An 18,628-nucleotide genomic window follows, 5' to 3' on the forward strand; every position below is an offset into this window, starting at 1 on the left:
TTTTGTTGTTTAGAAATTAAAAATCTTATTTAGGAATAAAGAGGTACTTACTTAAAACTGGCTATAAGTAAATAAAAGCTTTCATTATTAGTTAGATGCAATGTTTTTGAAAATTAATTGAAGAATGTTTACTAAACCATAGATACCATAAGCATGTTCGAATAGATTTAATTTCATGAAGAAAATATAGAACTTCTTTCTTACAAATTTAAATTGAATTTGACTTCTAAAAGCAAAAGATATAAAATTATATCTGAGTTTAATTTTTTTTAAAATATAAAAAGTCCAAATTTAATTTTTAATTATAGCCAGCCTAATAAATAACTCTAATCAAAAAAATTAATAGAATTTTCATCAAAACAACTTTAAGAAATTTAGTTTAGCTTATTACATCTCTAGCTAATCAAATAGTATTTTTAGTTGAAATCCATTTATAGTTTGCTTGATTTTATATTAAAATGTGAACATTTTAAGTAAAAATTTATATTATTTCACTCAAAAATGTAACAGGTAAAATAAAACCAAAAAATATGATAGAATAGAATAGGTAATATTACCAGATTATCGTCTAGTTTTTCTTATAAATTTATATAAAAAATAAATTAGAAATTGTGGTAATTAGGAAAGCAGAAATCCAAGACCTAAATAACATTTTTCTATTTGGAATTGTTTAGGTTTCTAGAAAGTACATTTGCATGTGTGGATAGATGTATAAACTCTATTTATCTGATCAAATTAATACTAAATACTTAAATCTTATTAGATTAAATAATTATGAGATACGCTAATTAAAATTAGTAAAAAATACATTGCTTATTTATGGATAGTCAAAGTATATGCGAATAAATTAAATTTATCTAAAAAATGAGTCACGCATGATTAATTAATTGTCTTCCCTAAAATAGTAATATCGAACTGTTTGCTGCATTTTGTAAAGAATTACTATCTTTATGAGTATTATTAATAAAAATTTGTGGGTTTAAACAGAATCATAAAAATTTGGCATCTAAAAAAATTTGATAAAAAATTTTAATCAAAACATAAAACAAATAATAATATATATAAAAAGAATAATTAATAAATAAATAGGAAATTATTTCACATAAATAACTTAAAATAAATAGGATTTTACTGAAATTAAATGATGAATCATTAGTAATAGTATGAATAATATCACTACGATGAAAGAGATATGTATTTGGAAGACAACACCCCTGAAATTGTTAAATAAATGATTCAAAATCCTCCTAAATACAACTAAAAAATCTCAATTGAAGACTTCAATTTAGTTAAGGTTATAGGCAAAGGATCTTATGCTAAAGTTGTCCTTGTGAAGAAGAAAGAAGACGGAAAGGTTTATGCTATTAAGATATTAAAGAAATCTTACATCGAGTAAAAGAAGCAAGTAGAACATATTAAAACAGAAAGAAATATTTTGGTCGATGCAGACCATCCATTCATTATTAAGTTGCATTACTCATTCTAGAATGAAAGAAAACTCTTTTTTGTTCTTGACTATTGTTAAGGTGGTGAACTCTTCAACTTACTTTGCAGAAAAAGAAGATTTAGTGAACAAGACACAAAATTCTACTGTACTCAAATTGTCCTTGCTCTAGAGTACTTGCACTAAAAGGATATTATTTATAGAGAGTAATTTATTTATTTATTTATTAATTAATCTTTCTTTTAATATTGCACTAAAACAATGAATTAAATGCTCAAATATTGAAAAATCTAACATGAATAAATATCATTTGAGCTATTATAAAACATCCAAAGAATGTGAAATCAATAGATTTTTTGTTTCACTCATCATTTCATTACTTATTTTGAGTAGTTCGAGATTTCTTGAGATTATTTTATACATACAAAAAAAAATGCAGTATAAATTTGATAAAGTAAATTTAACATCTGCAAATTATTATTTTTATTCAACCAGTACTTACATTAAAATTTATTTATTTTCATTTATAAATTTACTTATTTATTTTTATTAAAAAAGTTTAAAGCCAGAAAATGTTCTCATTGATAGACAAGGATACCTGAAAATTACAGATTTTGGTTTGTCTAAGAGAAATATTAAGGATTAAAAAAACCAGTCAATATGTGGCACTCCCGAATATTTAGCTCCTGAAGTATTAGCAAAGGTTGGACACGGAAAGCCTGTAGATTGGTGGACTTTAGGATGTTTAATGTATGAATTCTTAACAGGATTCCCTCCATTCTACACTGAGGACAGAAAGAGTTTATTCGAGCTAATTAAGAATAATCCATACCCTGAATTACCAAAAGAAATTGTTATTTCTTAATAATGCAAAGATATTATTACCAAATTACTTGAAAAAGATCCTAATTAGCGTTTAGGCCACTTAGGAGCTTAAGAAGTTAAGCAACATCCTTTCTTTATGGATGTAAATTGGTAAGCAATTATCAGAAAGGAAGTTAAAGCTCCTTTCATTCCTAAAGTTAAAAATGAAGAAGATACTTCAAATATAGACCCTGAGTTTACACAAATGGATATATCATCATTACAAAACGGAGGAACATTAACAGAACCTTCTAACATCAACTATCATGGTATTTATTTATTTATTTGCTTATAAGCGCAATATTATTTATTTAACTTTTATATGCTTTCATTTTTAATATTATTTTGATTTAAAAAAGGTTTCTCTTACTAAAAACCCTTGTGAAATAAATAAATAAAAGCACTTTAAAATTTTAAGTAAATATCAAGATGTAAAAATCTAAATGAAAGCTCTAGAAATAAATAAACTATTAACCAAAAAGAACATCAACTAATTATCCCATAATGAAATGTAACAAATAAATAAATTTTTAACCACTAATCTCCTAATTGGTTAGTATACATAAACAAATAAACAACCACAAAGTCTCATTTAAAATAAAATAAAATTAAAAAAACTTTTCATTTTATATTAATTCATCGGTATTTACATGTAGTAAATAAATAAATAATTTTTACATCTTCTATCTTTGTATGCATCATTAAAATATATCTATCAAAATGTAATTACCCTTTTAACTGTAAAAAAATTAATTAATATTTTTATGTTAAAAATAAAAATTTTTAAATTTTGCTTTAGTATTTTTCTAAGCAATTTTATGCTCTAAATTACATTTTAAATTGTCAAATACATACATACATAAGATTTTATTATTTAAGTTTAAAAAAGTTTTTTTTTTGAGTCAAAATACTACTTTTTTATAAATCACATAATTATTATAATTATTTGTTGTATATTAATGTGAAATTTTCAATTTAGAAAAATTACTTTTAAATCATACTTTTTTGTGCATAAAATAAAAGATGATTTAATTAAAAGAAAATATATGGAACTTTGATGATTAAATAGCTGCTTATTATTTCATTATTTCTTTATTTTATTTTAATAAATTTTTATTTTTTAGAAATATAAATTAATAGATTAATTTATGCAATTTTTATTTGAATTGAAATTAAAATCATATAAAATAATTTATTTTAAATTAAAATATTTGAAAGTGAAGTTGAATGTGTTATAAATTTATTAATAGAAACAATATAAAAATTAATAAAAGTTAAATAATTAAGATGATAAATAAAGAGTTTTTTTATATATAATTTTATATTTTTTAGAGATTTTATTATTTAATCTTTTTTATTTAATTTTAATTAAAATTTATTAAACAGAATGCTTTGATAATAAAATTATTATTTAATTTTTCTTAGATTTATGAAAAACAATTGTGTAAAATTGACTTCAAAGTAATAAATTCCTCAATCTATTTGCTTATCTCCCTTGTATATCTATTTTAGTTTTGCTAGAGAATCCTCTTATTTTTAAATTATATTATTCAAAAGAGACTAATCTGTTTATAAATTTTGTAGCTTTACAGAGTTTTTTATAAGATCCAGTTCTTCATTTTTATCTTTGAGTAACTAGAAAACAGATTCTATTACCATTTCGTTATATTTATCTTTCTAAACTAATTTTTTATATTACTTGCTTAGCCTTTAAAACTCCACCCTTTCATTATTTTGTGAGGTTTCTAATTACATTTTTACCTAATCCCGTTTAGAAATCTCTGCTCTTTACTACTCATTCATTTTTTAAATGGCTTTTAATTAAATCTCTTACTACTTTAGTTATTCATTTAGGTTGTCAACTTATTTTTTCAAGAATAAATTTTCCTTTTATGGTTAATTAATTAAATATTTATTTATTATAGCATTCTAATAATTTGAAATGGAAAATTGATTCTAAAATAAAATATCTTTCAATTAAAAAAATCTAAGAAAGTTAAAATTTTACTTTTTAAATTGAAAATTAATTTTAATCAATAAAAATTTATTATTAACTTTTAGCTTTAGAAATTCAATAAATTAAAATTTAGTTCAATCAAAATTTCATTTTTTCATGATATCAAATTAAATTTGAATGATAATTTAGCATAAATTTTAGGTTAAAAATCATTTGTTTAGAACTAATTAAAGAAAAAATGTGCTTGAAATAATAATAAAATTCATTCAATACTTTAAATAATAACTTTAAAATATTTCCAATTAAGAATAATTCTAATTTTCAAAATAATTTTTATAGAAATTAACTATTTAAATTCATGTTTGTTTATTTATTTTGTTTAATTAAGTCTTCAAAAGAATTTGCTTTTATAATTAATCTTAAAAAGTACTTTTATTATATTCTTCATGATAGTTAAATTAACTTTTTATCTTTTTAATTTTAAAAATATCTTATTTACCCTTTCTAAGTCTTCGTATTTTTGCTATGTATTTTTGGAGAAAATCAATGCTTATTCTTCTTCTCTACTTAACTTTAATCCATTCATTTAATCATTACTGCTTTTTATTTTTTCTCCTAATTTTATGTTCTCCTTTAAAAAGTAAAGAAAATATTATTATTAGCTAGTTATATAAATATTTATAATTTTACTTATTCTAGGCTAAAATTAAGATTTTAAAGCTAAGCTATTTCTTGCTTTAGCATCTCTACTTCAATGGCATTATTTAAAATATTTGAATCTAGCTTTCTCTCTAACGAATTTTCTATTTAATCTTTTTCTTAGAGTAGCTTATTTTAAGCTGCTATTTATTACTCTAAAGATATAATTTGCTTTAATTATTCTATAATTTAAATCTATGTCATTTGAAGAAAATCATTAAGAGTTTGGGAAGTACACAAAAACTAATAAAGTGAAAAGCTCATTAAATCTGGTTGGCAAAATAGTTTACTTTTTTACTTCAAAATTTCCATTATTTCATTTTCTTTTTGACTTGAAATTAAGTTGTTCTATATAATCTCACTAACATCGTTAATATTTGTGATATTATTAGCTCCAGAATTATTGCTTTTTGAGGTAGAAAGATTCAATTCATGTTTGAAAGCAGGAGAGCCGCTACTGTGCTTATTGGCATGTTGGTTTTTAATATGTTTTTCTTTAAAGTCTTAATTGTTTCCATTTACTTCATCGTATTCTTCTTGGTCATCATCTTCATCAAACATACTGCTTGGATTTTATTTTTTAATTTAATCTTCTATCTAAGCTATAAGAGAATTAGCATCATTGTAGTAATTAGCTCTGTTCTAAGGTGATACATTTAAATATTCAGTTGAATTTAGATGATCACTATTTTGCTGCAAATATTAACTCAAGCCTTGATTATTATTATGATTATGATTGGTATTATTTTAATTTTGCAATCTTTAAATTCTTTCTTATTCTTCTTCATACTATCTCTATCTTATTAGCTCAAGCTCTCTCTGTCTAATTTCTTCTTCTTCAGCTAATCTTCTAAGTCTTTCCTCTTCTTCTCTTTTCTATTGCTCTAGTTGTAGTCTCCTAATTTCTTTTTATCTAATCCTTTCTTGCATCTCTAACCTAAACAGCCTGTATCTAAAAGATCTTTGTATTTTTATCACACATACCTTTGTGTATTTATATCTTTATTGTTGCTAATATGCTTTGTAATTTTTTTATATTATCACAGCTTTCTCTCCATGCAATATTTTCAATTAATTTTCTAATAAATCTCTCATAATTTCTTTTAAAAAGATTTTTGTCTTTCCTATTGCATAGAGCAAATCTTCACTTTTCTACTTTTATTTTTATTATTTTAATCCTTGATTATTTAAAACCAAATCAATAATTTTTTGACATTTATCTTAGGGAGATTTAGAAATTACTTAGTGACTAAGTAAGGTGCTATATCTCAAAAGATAATCTCTATGTTTAAAACGTAGCGAGAACCCACATTTTCTAATTTTGATAGCTTCTAAAAGACCTGCACATTTAATCTACCTATGAACTTCCTAGTGATTAAAAAAACTTGCTACCTTTTCAGTGTTGGGTTTGATGCATCTTACATAAAAGTTTGTACTACTGCTAAGTTCACTAATCAATGTTGTTAGTTAAACCCTAAATTGGTTTGAAAGTGTTGTCTTTTTTACTGCAGGAGCAGCACTATTTTATTAAACGGTGTCATTTTTAACAATACCAAAATTTTTAATAGCATTTTATACAGACCCAAAATTATTTTAGTTGCTAGGATTTGCATTCATATTATTATCAGTTTCTGATACTTTTTTTGGAAACTTAGATTATAAAATAATATTTGATGATGTTGATAATAAATTTATAATATTCTAATTAGCAGAATCTCTATTTTTATCAACGAATCCAACAGAATCGTACTCAACTTATCCAGCAAAGTGTTTTATAGAAAAAAGCTGAGCATTTCTAGGATTTTTAGAATTGCTTAAAACCAAAGCCGGTTGTTTCGAGAGATTATTTCTAACTTAATTCATAAATCTTTGATCATTTCCATCATTTCTTTTGCATTCATCATCTAAATAATTGAATATGCAGCCCGTCTTTAATTCAAATAAATCAATTGTGTTTTTATTATCTACAAAGTCAATTTTAACCCAAGGAATTCCTTCTTCTTCGTATTCTTTTTATTCGGACTTGAACATATTTTCATTAAATTAGAATTAAAGTTTCTCATTAGCAAAATTAATACACAGCTACTCAAATGAGTTTTCTTCAAAAATTTCAAATCCAAAAATATCTAAAATCCCTACATTATTTTCCTTATAAAATGGATAAGAACTCTCAATTTTTTTTAAGTTTTAATTTTTAGAGGTCAAGCTGATTCTCTACTTGGTCTATTCATAAACTACTTCTCTATTGTCATTGAGTGTTTTATTTATTTATTCAACTATCCAATCAAACATATTCCCATAAAGCAGCTTACATAAGCTATCCACATTTTGCTATGCCTAATTAATAATAAAATATTTAATATCTTACTTTAAATTACAAGTTTTTAATTTAAATCAAATTGTTTGTTTTTCAAATTATTTTATGAAATTATTTTTGATTTTTAAGTCTAAATTAATTATAAATAAAAAAAATTTCCAATAAAAAAACTCATTATTATTAATAATAGATAAAAAATTGATGGTTTGTTTCAAAATTAAAATCATAAAAAATATATTAATGATTTGATTCATCAATCTATTAAAGCTATTTTTATTAGAAGCTAAAAGCTAACGGATGTATCTATTTAATGTATTATTTATTCGTTAAATACGAAATCTAATGGAACTTTTTATTAATTTATTTTTTTATTTATTTATTAATCATCTAAAGCTAATGAAATATATAATTTGTTGATTGCTCAAAAGCTAAGTATGTATCTGATGAATTATTAATTTGTTAAAAACAAAAGCTAATTGACACTAAATTTGTATCAATTTACTTTTTTATTGATTTATTAATCAATTTAAGCTTATGAATATTTAATTTATTAATTGATTAACTAAAGCTAATGGAATTATCTGATTTATTTTATTAATAAACGAAAGCTATTTGATAATTCTTATTAATTTAATTTTGGTTGATTTATTAACCAATGAAAACAAAGCTTTATGATCTGATTTTTTTTATCAAAATCACTAACTCCATTTTAATATGCTAAAGAAATAATAATTCTATTTTTAGAATATCTCAAATTTAGTTAAAATTATTTTATAGAAATTTAAAATTAATTTAAATGAAATATCAAATTTATCTATCTACTTGTTAAACTGATTGATTTATTTCGATGTTAGTCTTAGAGCTTGGATCAAATATTATAGGATTACATATAACCTTTTTTAATTCTTCCTTTGATTGAAGTTATAATAGGGTAGCTGCATATTAAAGATACTCATCGTGCTCGCCAATAGAGGATTAATGGTCATTTATACTAAAAATATTGATATTACCTAGCTGAAGTATTGCAGAAACTATAGAGAATAAGCTTTAAATCTAATCGGAAGTAAATTTCATTATGTCAAGACATTTTAAAACATTTTAAAAGTTTTGATCATCATTCAAATTAGAAAATGTATCTCCTTAACTGAGATAAACATAATTATCTATACTTTTTAAATAGTATTTTTTTTTGAAATCAGCCGAACCTCCTTACAACATCTGATAAAAGATATGATAATTTCTTTCTTATGCTGCTATTTTAGTTACACGAGATTTCTCAAGTAAGTAATTTACAATATTTGCACTCTTTATTCTCATGTCATCTCCAATATAAACTTTAATGAATTTACCAAAGCGACTACTATTGTCATTTCTTACTGTTTTGGCATTTCCAAAAGCTTCCAAAATATAATTATTATCAACTATTTATTCTTGAATACTTTTCTTTTTTTATTCGCTGCCTGCTAATTAGTCATTTAATTAATTTGATTCTTTGCTTTTATCAAACTCAGAGAGATAATTTAATATGATTTTTGTGGATTCCGTCTTTCCTGAACCACTCTCACCAGAAATAATTATGGATTGAGAACAGCCAAAGCTCTCAAGATTTTTTAATGTATTTTCAGTTATTTTGTATAGATGCGCCTTGGTTTCGTTTATAGTTTACTTAAATTTGGGAATATCATAAATGTTCAACTTTTTAAATGGATTAATTGAAATAATGATGCTTTCGCCTATGCATGTATAAATTTCATTTCTATTATATCTTTCATTCAAATTTTTAAGAAAATTTCCCTCATTTAACTCTTGCAAATTCAATAAATCTTCTATACCTTGCAAGCTTTATTCATCTATTTCCATTAAATCTTTCTAATTGATCTGTTAAGTAGATTAATTCTGCTTGCTCCTAATAGTATATGTATCTCCATTTACACTTTCAACTTCTCCTATACTAAATACCTCCTGTTCGTCCTATAACCAATACTTTTTTTTATTGAGCATCTTTCCTATTCTAATATATACTTAATTTTTATCTTCAGCCCTTTAATAAATTTAAGAAGCAAATATTCCTAATATGAATGTTTTTGTATGATTAAAAAATTAAATTGATAACCTTATAAAAGTTTAACAAAAATTTTTGTATATTTATGAACAATCAACTAAATATTAAATCCTAATCAATCAAATATTTTTGAATTTTTTCAATATAAAATTTTCGATTATCATCAACTTTTTGTATGGAAAATTATTGCATTTTTAACTTTTCATAGCTTAAAATATTTGATTATCTTACACCTATGATAATGAATGCAAAACAAATAATTTATAGTGATGTAATAGTATCTTAATCCTGATAAGGAAATTAACTATTCAATCCAAAATAATATCAAAAATCAACTTTTTAAAATAGATTGATAAAGTCTTATGGAAATTTAATAAGAAGTATTTTTTAAATTTATTCAACAAATCGAACACTATATTTTTTTAAAAAAATTCAAAAAATAAACAAAAAGCATACATTTATTTTATGAATTATAAACATTCTTTAATACAAGGATCATAAAAAAACTAACATTAATTTATTAATTTATTTAGAATTAGATAAGGCTTTAAATAATAATTTATCTGCATTATATTATTATTTATCTAAATCAAACTTTTTATAATTTCAAGAAGATATTTATTGTTAGTATTAAGATAATAATTTTATTTATCTGACTTTATTAGAGGTTGTCATATACATTTTTTATCAATTAACTCTAGTAAAACCATTTGTAATTTGAGGTATTTATTATTCTTAAATCGATTCATAGTCTTCACCCCAATTCCAATCTCTTCCAATAACACAGTTTCTAACTTAAGGACTTCCTGCTAAGTTAATTTCTTTTTATGCCTAGCCACTAGAGATAACACATAAACCAATATCACCTTTCTTGCTTACTTTCCAAATAGCAATTAATTAATTAGTATTTTAATTATAATAGCTGGAGTGATAGGCAACTGAGTAATTGCTTGAGGGAAAATCTAAATTGAATTCTAATAACATTTTATTTTTTTAAGAACTACTTTTTTATTATTTATTTTAGTATTTTTATTTATTTATTAATTATTATTAAAATTAAATATTTACTATTTTGAGATTCTGAATTTTTAAATACCTTGTATTAGTATCATAGACCTTTATCAAATAAAAGAAATTATCTATAACATAAAATTTGTAGTATCCAAACAATTTTTTCTGATTAAAATTAATTAGTCTACCAAATTTAGAATAAAAATCAATAAATGAAAAAATCTTCAATTAATTAATTTCATGTGAAAGAATATAACTAAAAATAAATATATATAGAGAGAGATACTTTAAAGTCTCTAATTATTTTCTATCGTTTAGCACATGATTTATAAATGGAATTCATGTAATAAATTGTAATTCGGAAATAAGTTAAAGTATTTTTTTTATTGTATTTAACTTTTAATACCATATTTATCTTAATAAGAGAAATATTTACTATTATTAATTACTCTATTAAATATAAAATTAGATATTTTATTTCTTAATAAAATAAATTACAGATTTTATGTCAGATACTATTTTGTTTTCAGTATTAGTTGATAAAATGAATATTTTTTACTAAATTCTTTTATATTTTTTTATAAATTATTGTAAAAAAATATTTGCTTTGATGTGTAAACGGCAAGTTTAAATAGGGAAATTTTAAATTACATTTTTTAATAGTTAATAATGTAATAAATATAAAAGCTGCAAGAAGAAAAAACTTAAGAATAATTCAAAACTAAATTTTTTTTGATAAAGTAAAACAAAACTAATTTGAAAAAACTTGGTTTATGCCATAGAATTTGTTTGAAATATATCATTTTTATGAATCAAAATCAATTTTTTATAGTAAAATTTCATTTTTTTTAAATACAAAACCTTGCAATATTCCTAATAGGTTAAATACTTATTGAAATAAATATTTAACTATAAAATAATTAAAGTTATTTTTTTTAGTAAAATACCTAATATATTAATATAATTATTTAAAATTACAATAAAACATTATTAAATATATTTGTGACTTACTTTTTAATATTTGATGATTTTGTCATTTCTCAAATTTTAAAGAATAAACATCTAATAACTTTTTACTACTTAAAAATATTTAATTAAAGCATAAATTTATCTAAATAATTTATTAGAACTACAAGAAGATTGATAGTAAAATACTCAAAAGAATGGTTCTAATATGAAAATAAGTGACAATAAAACTTTGAAGAGATAGGTGGAATCATCTGAACATTATACATCACACTTCTCTGACTAATAAGAGAAAATATTAAGAAGATGATAGTATTGCTAATTGCAGATTTTTTTTTTGTTATAGAGAGATAAATAGTGATAGGTTACACCTATAACTATTTGTTATCTTTCTAATAGAAATTAATATAATATTAAATAAATTTATATAATAGTATTTAATATACTGTAAATGCTCATTAATTAAGGCATATTTTAATTAAGGCATTTTTTTCTTAAATTTTTTTTTTAATTTGATTAAGGTAAAAAATTTCTTAAGTTAAGAGAGAGTCTAATTAAATGAGGATATATAAGAACAAATTAATTTTAGAGGAATTAATTTATTGAAGTAAATTTAATTAAAATATTTTTTTTAAGATTTATATTCTATTTCTTTACTTACCAAAATATTATACTCATAAATATAAAAATAAAAATAAATCTATCTCTCTATTTTTAGTTAGTTAGTAAGGTTAAATTATCCTATTACAAAATATTAAAAAATAAACTTATTATATTTTAATCTTTAAATATTTTTATATTTATTCATGTTTTTTCATCATTTTTTCTCATTATCAGAAAAATATTGTTAAGGCAACTAATCTTTTTGATTTAAGGCAGGTGCTTTCTACTTTCAATTATTATGATTCATCGATTTAGTTTTAACTTTTATTATAAATTAGCTTAAATTACTCTAAAAAATTAATTAGAATAAATAAAAAACATTAGCAAATTAGCTAAGAAATAAATTAAAAAAATTAAATTGTTTTAACTTAATTTTTATATTAAAAAGTATCATAATCGAATGCAAAATAACTGTATTTACAATAAATGTAGTGTCAATTTTTAGAGATTAGTGCAATTTGCTAAAGCAGAACCTATGTCTAATGCTCCAACTGAACCAATTTAATTGTTACTTTTTAAATATTAAAAAAAAATAATTATTCAATTTGTTAAGGGGAAAAAATAAAGAAAAATATGAAAAAATATGAAACTAATTAATTAATAATAAATGTTAAAAGTTAAAAAAAATACAAAAAAAATGCAAGAAAAATAAAAAAAAGAAAATAAATAAATTAAAAAGCTGTCAAATTAATAAAAAGAATTTTCTTGTTTTATATCATTTTTAATATAAAAAACATCATAATCCAAAACAAATAAACTGTCATTACACAAGATGAAGAGTCAAATTTGAGATATTAGTGCAATTTTATAAAGCAGAACCTAAACCTTATGAACCTTCATCACCAATTTTATTGCTACTTTTTAAATGTTGAAGAAAAAATATGAAATAATAAGAAATATTAATTAATTAATAATTAGCAAAATTTGATAGTTAATAAATGAGTTAAATTAATAAAGATAGCAAAAAAAAAATTCACAAACAAAATAAAAAAAGCTAAAAATTTAAAGAGTTATATTGTTTTAATTTAATTGTATAATAAAATATCACAATCCAAAACAAATAAGATTTTTTTACTTAAAAGCAAGTGCCAAATTAGAGAGATTAGTGCAATTTGCTAAAGCAGAAGCTAAGCCTGATGCACCAATTGCGCCAATTTAATTCTATCTTTTTAAATATTAAAAAAAATAAAAAATTATTAATTCGTTAGTTAGAAGGAAAAAACTAACAAAAAATATGAAATAGTAAGAAATGAATTAATTAATAATAAAATCAAAAGTTTATAATTAAAAAATGAGTTAAATTAACAAACAAAGGAGAAGAAAAAAACACAAACACAATAAAAAAGAAAAAGAAAAAGAAATTAAATAAAAAGAGATCAAATATATTAAAAGAAGTTTATTGTTTTAAATTCATTTTTATATTTAAAAATATCACAATCAAAAACAAATAAACTGTTTTTACGTAAAATCTAATGTCAAATTTGAGAGATTAGTGCAATTTACTAAAGCAGAACCTAATCCTAAAGAACCTGCATCACCTATTTTATTGCTACTTTTTAGATATTCAAGAAAAAATATTAATTAGCTAGTTAATTAGTTAGTTAGAAGGAAAAATTAAGAAAATATATGAAATGACGATAAGGAATGAATTAATTAATAATAAAAGAAAAATTTTAAAATTTGATATAGAGTTAAATTAACAAAAATAAAAAAAACACAATCCAAAAAAAATAAACTTTTTTACCCAATATTAAGTGCTAAATTTGAGAGATTAGTGCAATTTGCTAAAGCAGAACCTAATCCTAATGCACCTTTGTCACCAATTTTATTGCTACTTTTTAAATATTGAAGAAAAAATACTATTAATTCGTTAATCAAATTTAAAAATGAAGAAAATATATGAAATAATAAGATTTGAATTAAAATTTTACAAAATCAGCAGTTGAAAATTCAAAAATGAGCTAAATTAACAAATATTTAGAAAAAAAAAGCAGAATAAAAGGAAAAATAAATAAATAGAATAAAAAGCTAATAAATAAATTAAAAGAGTTTAAGTATCACAATCCAAAAAAAATAAATTGTTTTTACTAAAGAACAAGTGTCAAATTCGAGAGATTAGTGCAATTTGCTAAAGCAGAGCCTAAACCTGATGCACCAACTGCACCAATTTAATTTTTGCTTTTAAATATTGAACAAAAAATATATAATTATTTAGTAAATTAGATGGAAAAAATATTAAGAAATGAATTAATAATAAAAGCAAAAGTTGAAAATAAAAAAATAAATTAAATTAACAAATAAAAAAAATTGCAATAAAATAAAAAATAAATCAAATAAAAAGTAGCAAAGAAATTAAAAGAGTTATATTGTTTTAAATTCATTTTTTATTAAAAAATATCATAGTCCAAAACAAATAAACTGTTTTTACACAAGAATAAGTGTCAAATTTGAGAGATGAATGCATTTTGCAAATGAAGAACATAAGTCTGATGCTCCTTAGTCGCCGATTAAATTATTACTTTTTAAATATTGAAGCAATTAATTAGATATTTATAAGGAAAAAATGTAGAAAAAATATGAAATAATTAGAAATTAATTAATTAATAGCAATTAAAAGTTGAAAATAAAACTATGAATAATATTAAGAAATTAAAAAAAAATATACAATAAAAAAGAAAAAGAAAAATAAATCAAATAAAAAGCTATCAATCAAATAAATTAAAACCGTTTAAGTATCACAATCCAAAACAAATAAATTGTTTTTACTATAGAACAAGTGTCAAATTTGAGAGGTTAGTGCATCTTGCTAAAGCAAAACCTAAACCTGATGCACCAATTGCACCAATTTAATTTTTACTTTTTAAATATAGAAGAAAAAATATTTAATTAATAATAAATTTTTAAATATAGAAGAAAAAATATTTAATTAATAATAAATTAAAGTGGGAAAATGAAGAAAAAAATGAATTTAATGTGAATGAATTAATAATAAAAATCAAAGTAAAAATTAAAAAAAATAGGATAAATTAACAAAGAGAGAGAGAGAAAAAAAACAAGTAAAAAAATAATAATAAATCAAAGAATAACTAATAAACGTTTTAAAAGAATTTTATTGTTTTAAATTTATTTTTATTTTAAAAGTATCACAATCCAAAACAAATAACCTATTTTTACCCAAGATAAAGTGCCATATTTGAGAGATTTGTGCAATTCGCTAAAGCAGATCCTAAACCTGATGCACCATTCGCATCAATTTGATTGTTGCTTTTTTAATATTGAAGAAAAAATTAAAAAATTTAGATAGTTAGTTAGATGGAAAAAGTGAATAAAGCAAAAATTTGAAAATAAAAAAATGAGTTAAATTAACAAATATACAAGAAAAAAAATGAGCACAATAAAACACATCAAATAAAAAGCTATCAAATAGATTATAAGAGTTATATTAGTTTAAATTCATTTTTATCTGATAAAATATCACAATCCAAAACAAATAAACTGTTTTTACCCAAGATAAAGTGTTAAATTTGAGAGATTAGTGCAGTTTTCTAAACCAAAACCCAAGCCTGATGCACCAATTGCATCAATTTAATTCTTCCTTTTTAAATATTGAAGAAAAAAAAAAATTAATGAGTTTGTTAGAATAAAAAATGAGAAAAAATATAAAATAAGAAATGAACTAATTAATAATAAAAACAAAATTTGAAAATAAAAAATGAGTTAAATAAACAAACATAAAAAAAAAGCACAAACGCAACAAAAATAAGAAAATGAAATCAAATAAATTATAAGAATTATATTCATTTATAATATTAAAAATTAATATCACAATTTACTCAAGATAAAGTGTCAAATTTGAGAGATTAGTGCAATTTGATAAAGCAGAACCTAAGCCTGATGCACTTGCTCCAATTTCATTGTTACTTTTAAATATTGAAGAAAAAATAATTAATTAATTAATTAATTAGTTAGAAGGAAAAAATGAAGAAAAGATATGAAATAATAAGAAATTAATAAAATAAAAAGTTGAAAATTAAAAAATGAGTTAAATTAAAAAAGAAAGAAAAAAAAAACACACACAAGTCCAAAAAAATAAATCAAATAAATAGCTAGCAAATAAATTAAATTTGTTATTTTGTTTTTAATTCATTTTTATAATTAAGAATATCACAATCCTAAACAAATAAAATATGTTTACTCAAGATAAAGTGTCAAATTTGAGAGATTAGTGCAATTTGCTAAAGCAGAGCTTAAGACTTATACACCAATAGCACCTATTTAATTGCTACTTTTAAATATTTAAGAAAAAATGAATAGTTAGTTAGAAGGAAAAAATGAAGAAAAAATATGATATTAAGTAATGAATTAATTAATAAAAAAAGCAAAAGTTGAAAATAAAAAATGAATTAAATTTAATTAAACAGAAAAAAAGCAAAAACACTCTTAAAAAAATGAAAAATAAATCAAATAAAAATCTATCAAAAAAATTAATAGAATTTTTTTGTTTTAAAATTATTTTTATAATAAAAATATCATAATCCAAAACAAATAAACTATTTTTACCCAAGATTAAGTGTCAAATTTGAGAGCTTATTGCAATTTGCTAAAGCAGAAACTAAGCCTGATGCGCCATCATTCCCAATTTAATTCTATCTTTTTAAATATTGAAGAAAAAATATATAATTAATTAAATAGTTAAAAGGAAAATATGAAATAACAATTAATGAATTAATTAATAATAAAATAAAAAGTTGAAATTAAAAAAATGAGTTAAATTAGCATAGATAGAGATTAAAAAAATCCAAAACAAAAAACTGGTTTTACTAAAGATGAAGTGCCAAATTTGAGAGATTAACACAATTTGCTAAAGCAGAGCCTAAACTCGATACACCTTTTGCACCAATTTAATTGTTACTTTTTATTATTGAAGAAAAAATTTACAATTAATTAGAAGGAAAAAATGAAGAAAACATATGAAATAATAAGAACAAATTAACTATTTATAAAAGCAAAAGGTGAAAATCAAAAAATAAGTATAATTAACAAAGAGATAAAAAAAAGTACAATAAAAAAAAGGAGAAAAATAAATCAAATAAATAAAAACAAATTTTTTGTTTAAATCATTTTTATTATAAAAAATATAACAATCTAAAACTAATAAACTGTTTTTTACTCAAGATAAAGTGTCAAATTTGAGAGATTATTGCAATTTGCTAAAGCAGAACCTAAGCCTAATGCACTAATTGCACCAATTTAATTTTAACTTTTTAAATTTCGAAGAAAAAATATCTTATTAATTTTTATTAGTTAGGAGGAAAAGTGATGAAAAAATATGAAATGATAAGAAATGAATTAAATAAAAGTTGAAAATAAAAAAATGAATTAAATTATTGAAGACATAAAAAACAAATTTATTTTAAGAAAAAGAAAAGTAAATCAAATAAAATCAATAAAATAAATTAAAAGAAATTTATATTAAAAATTATCTTAATCCAAAGCAAATAAACTATTTTTACCGAAGATCTAGTATCAAATTTGAGAGATTTGTGCAATTTGCTAATGCAGAAACCAAGTCTGATGAATTTTCATCTGTAATTTAATTGGAACTTTTAATTGTTAAACAATAAATATAAAATTAATTAGTAAGTTAATTAGAAGGAAAAAATAAAGAAATAAATTTATTCATAATAAAAGCAAAAGTTGAAAGTAAAAAAAAAGGAGTTAAATTAACAAAAATAGAAGAAAAAAAAAACAAAAGCAGAGCAAAAAAAAAAAAGTAAATCAAATAAAAAGCTAATTTTTAAATAAATTAAAAGAGTTTTATTATATTAAAATCATTTTTTATATTAAAAAAAATCATAATCAAAAATGAATAAACTATTTTTATCAAGTTAAAGCGAGCAAAAAATAAAGAAAAATGAATAACGAATAATCCAAAATGAAAATTAAGTTAAAATAACTAAAAATATTTGTATCAATAAAAATGAATGAATTAAGATAAGAATTTTTTTTACAAAAAAAATTAAATTGAATTCTAAATATAAAAAAAATATTAATAACAATAATATTTATAAACTAAATATACCTCAGAGTAATATGGATAGCCTAATGAGATTAAAGTGAAGAGTTTAAAAACTTTTTTGTTAATAAAAATAAATTTAAAGAATATAAACAAAAAAAAAAAATAATTACTTCTTCTAATTAGTCATAATATTTAATCTATTATATCATTTATTTTTTTTTTCAAAAATGTTGAATAGCAATTTATGGAAATTAAATTAATTACAGAATGATAAATAGAAAAAATAAATTATAATAATTAATAAATAAATATAAATTAAAAAATTTACTTTTAGTAAGACAATCACAAAAAATTTAGTTTAATATTAATTATTAAATATCAATATTTCTATTTAAAACATATACTTAAAGATAAATATAGTAGGAATCAGAGATGTGTATTAATATGTTAAAAAAATTGTATTAAATTACTGTTATTAAAATAATATATCGTTACTATTCGTGTATGTGATATTGAAAGATGGAGTAATATAGAGTACTAAACAAATATATATATATATATATATATAATATTAAAATTATAGAAATAATTTAAAATAAAAAAATGAAAATTTGAAATAATAATTG

General features: G+C 20.8%; 4 protein-coding genes across 4 annotated transcripts; 1 reads left to right on the forward strand and 3 right to left on the reverse strand. All coding sequences in view use genetic code 6, as the record gives it.

The window, feature by feature from the left end:
• Positions 1-1,141: 1,141 nt before the first annotated feature.
• On the forward strand, positions 1,142-2,693 carry TTHERM_00526760 (Serine/Threonine kinase domain protein; the record flags this gene model as incomplete). Its single annotated transcript, XM_001028087.3, has 3 exons — positions 1,142-1,650; positions 2,003-2,577; positions 2,668-2,693. The coding sequence occupies 3 exons, from the start codon at positions 1,142-1,144 to the stop codon at positions 2,691-2,693; spliced, it is 1,110 nt and encodes a 369-aa protein (XP_001028087.1).
• Positions 2,694-3,781: 1,088 nt separating this feature from the next.
• On the reverse strand, positions 3,782-9,282 carry TTHERM_00526770 (myosin heavy chain; the record flags this gene model as incomplete). The annotated part of the gene is made up of 4 exons (XM_001028088.3): positions 3,782-4,195; positions 4,765-4,896; positions 4,956-7,301; positions 8,104-9,282. The coding sequence occupies 4 exons, from the start codon at positions 9,280-9,282 to the stop codon at positions 3,782-3,784; spliced, it is 4,071 nt and encodes a 1,356-aa protein (XP_001028088.3).
• Positions 9,283-10,030: 748 nt separating this feature from the next.
• Positions 10,031-10,327, reverse strand: TTHERM_00526780 (hypothetical protein; the record flags this gene model as incomplete). Its single annotated transcript, XM_001028089.1, has 1 exon — positions 10,031-10,327. One exon carries the CDS (start codon positions 10,325-10,327, stop codon positions 10,031-10,033), a length of 297 nt encoding a protein of 98 aa, XP_001028089.1.
• Positions 10,328-12,153: 1,826 nt separating this feature from the next.
• On the reverse strand, positions 12,154-18,211 carry TTHERM_000526799 (hypothetical protein; the record flags this gene model as incomplete). Its single annotated transcript, XM_012801088.1, has 19 exons — positions 12,154-12,244; positions 12,405-12,494; positions 12,751-12,840; positions 13,059-13,148; positions 13,446-13,535; positions 13,728-13,817; positions 14,072-14,161; positions 14,412-14,501; positions 14,750-14,839; positions 15,158-15,247; positions 15,489-15,578; positions 15,817-15,903; positions 16,179-16,268; positions 16,544-16,633; positions 16,805-16,894; positions 17,154-17,243; positions 17,497-17,586; positions 18,066-18,115; positions 18,173-18,211. 19 exons carry the CDS (start codon positions 18,209-18,211, stop codon positions 12,154-12,156), a joined length of 1,617 nt encoding a protein of 538 aa, XP_012656542.1.
• Positions 18,212-18,628: the final 417 nt, after the last annotated feature.

This window comes from Tetrahymena thermophila (assembly GCF_000189635.1).
Source record: "Tetrahymena thermophila SB210 genomic scaffold scf_8253811, whole genome shotgun sequence".
NCBI lineage: Eukaryota > Ciliophora > Oligohymenophorea > Hymenostomatida > Tetrahymenidae > Tetrahymena > Tetrahymena thermophila.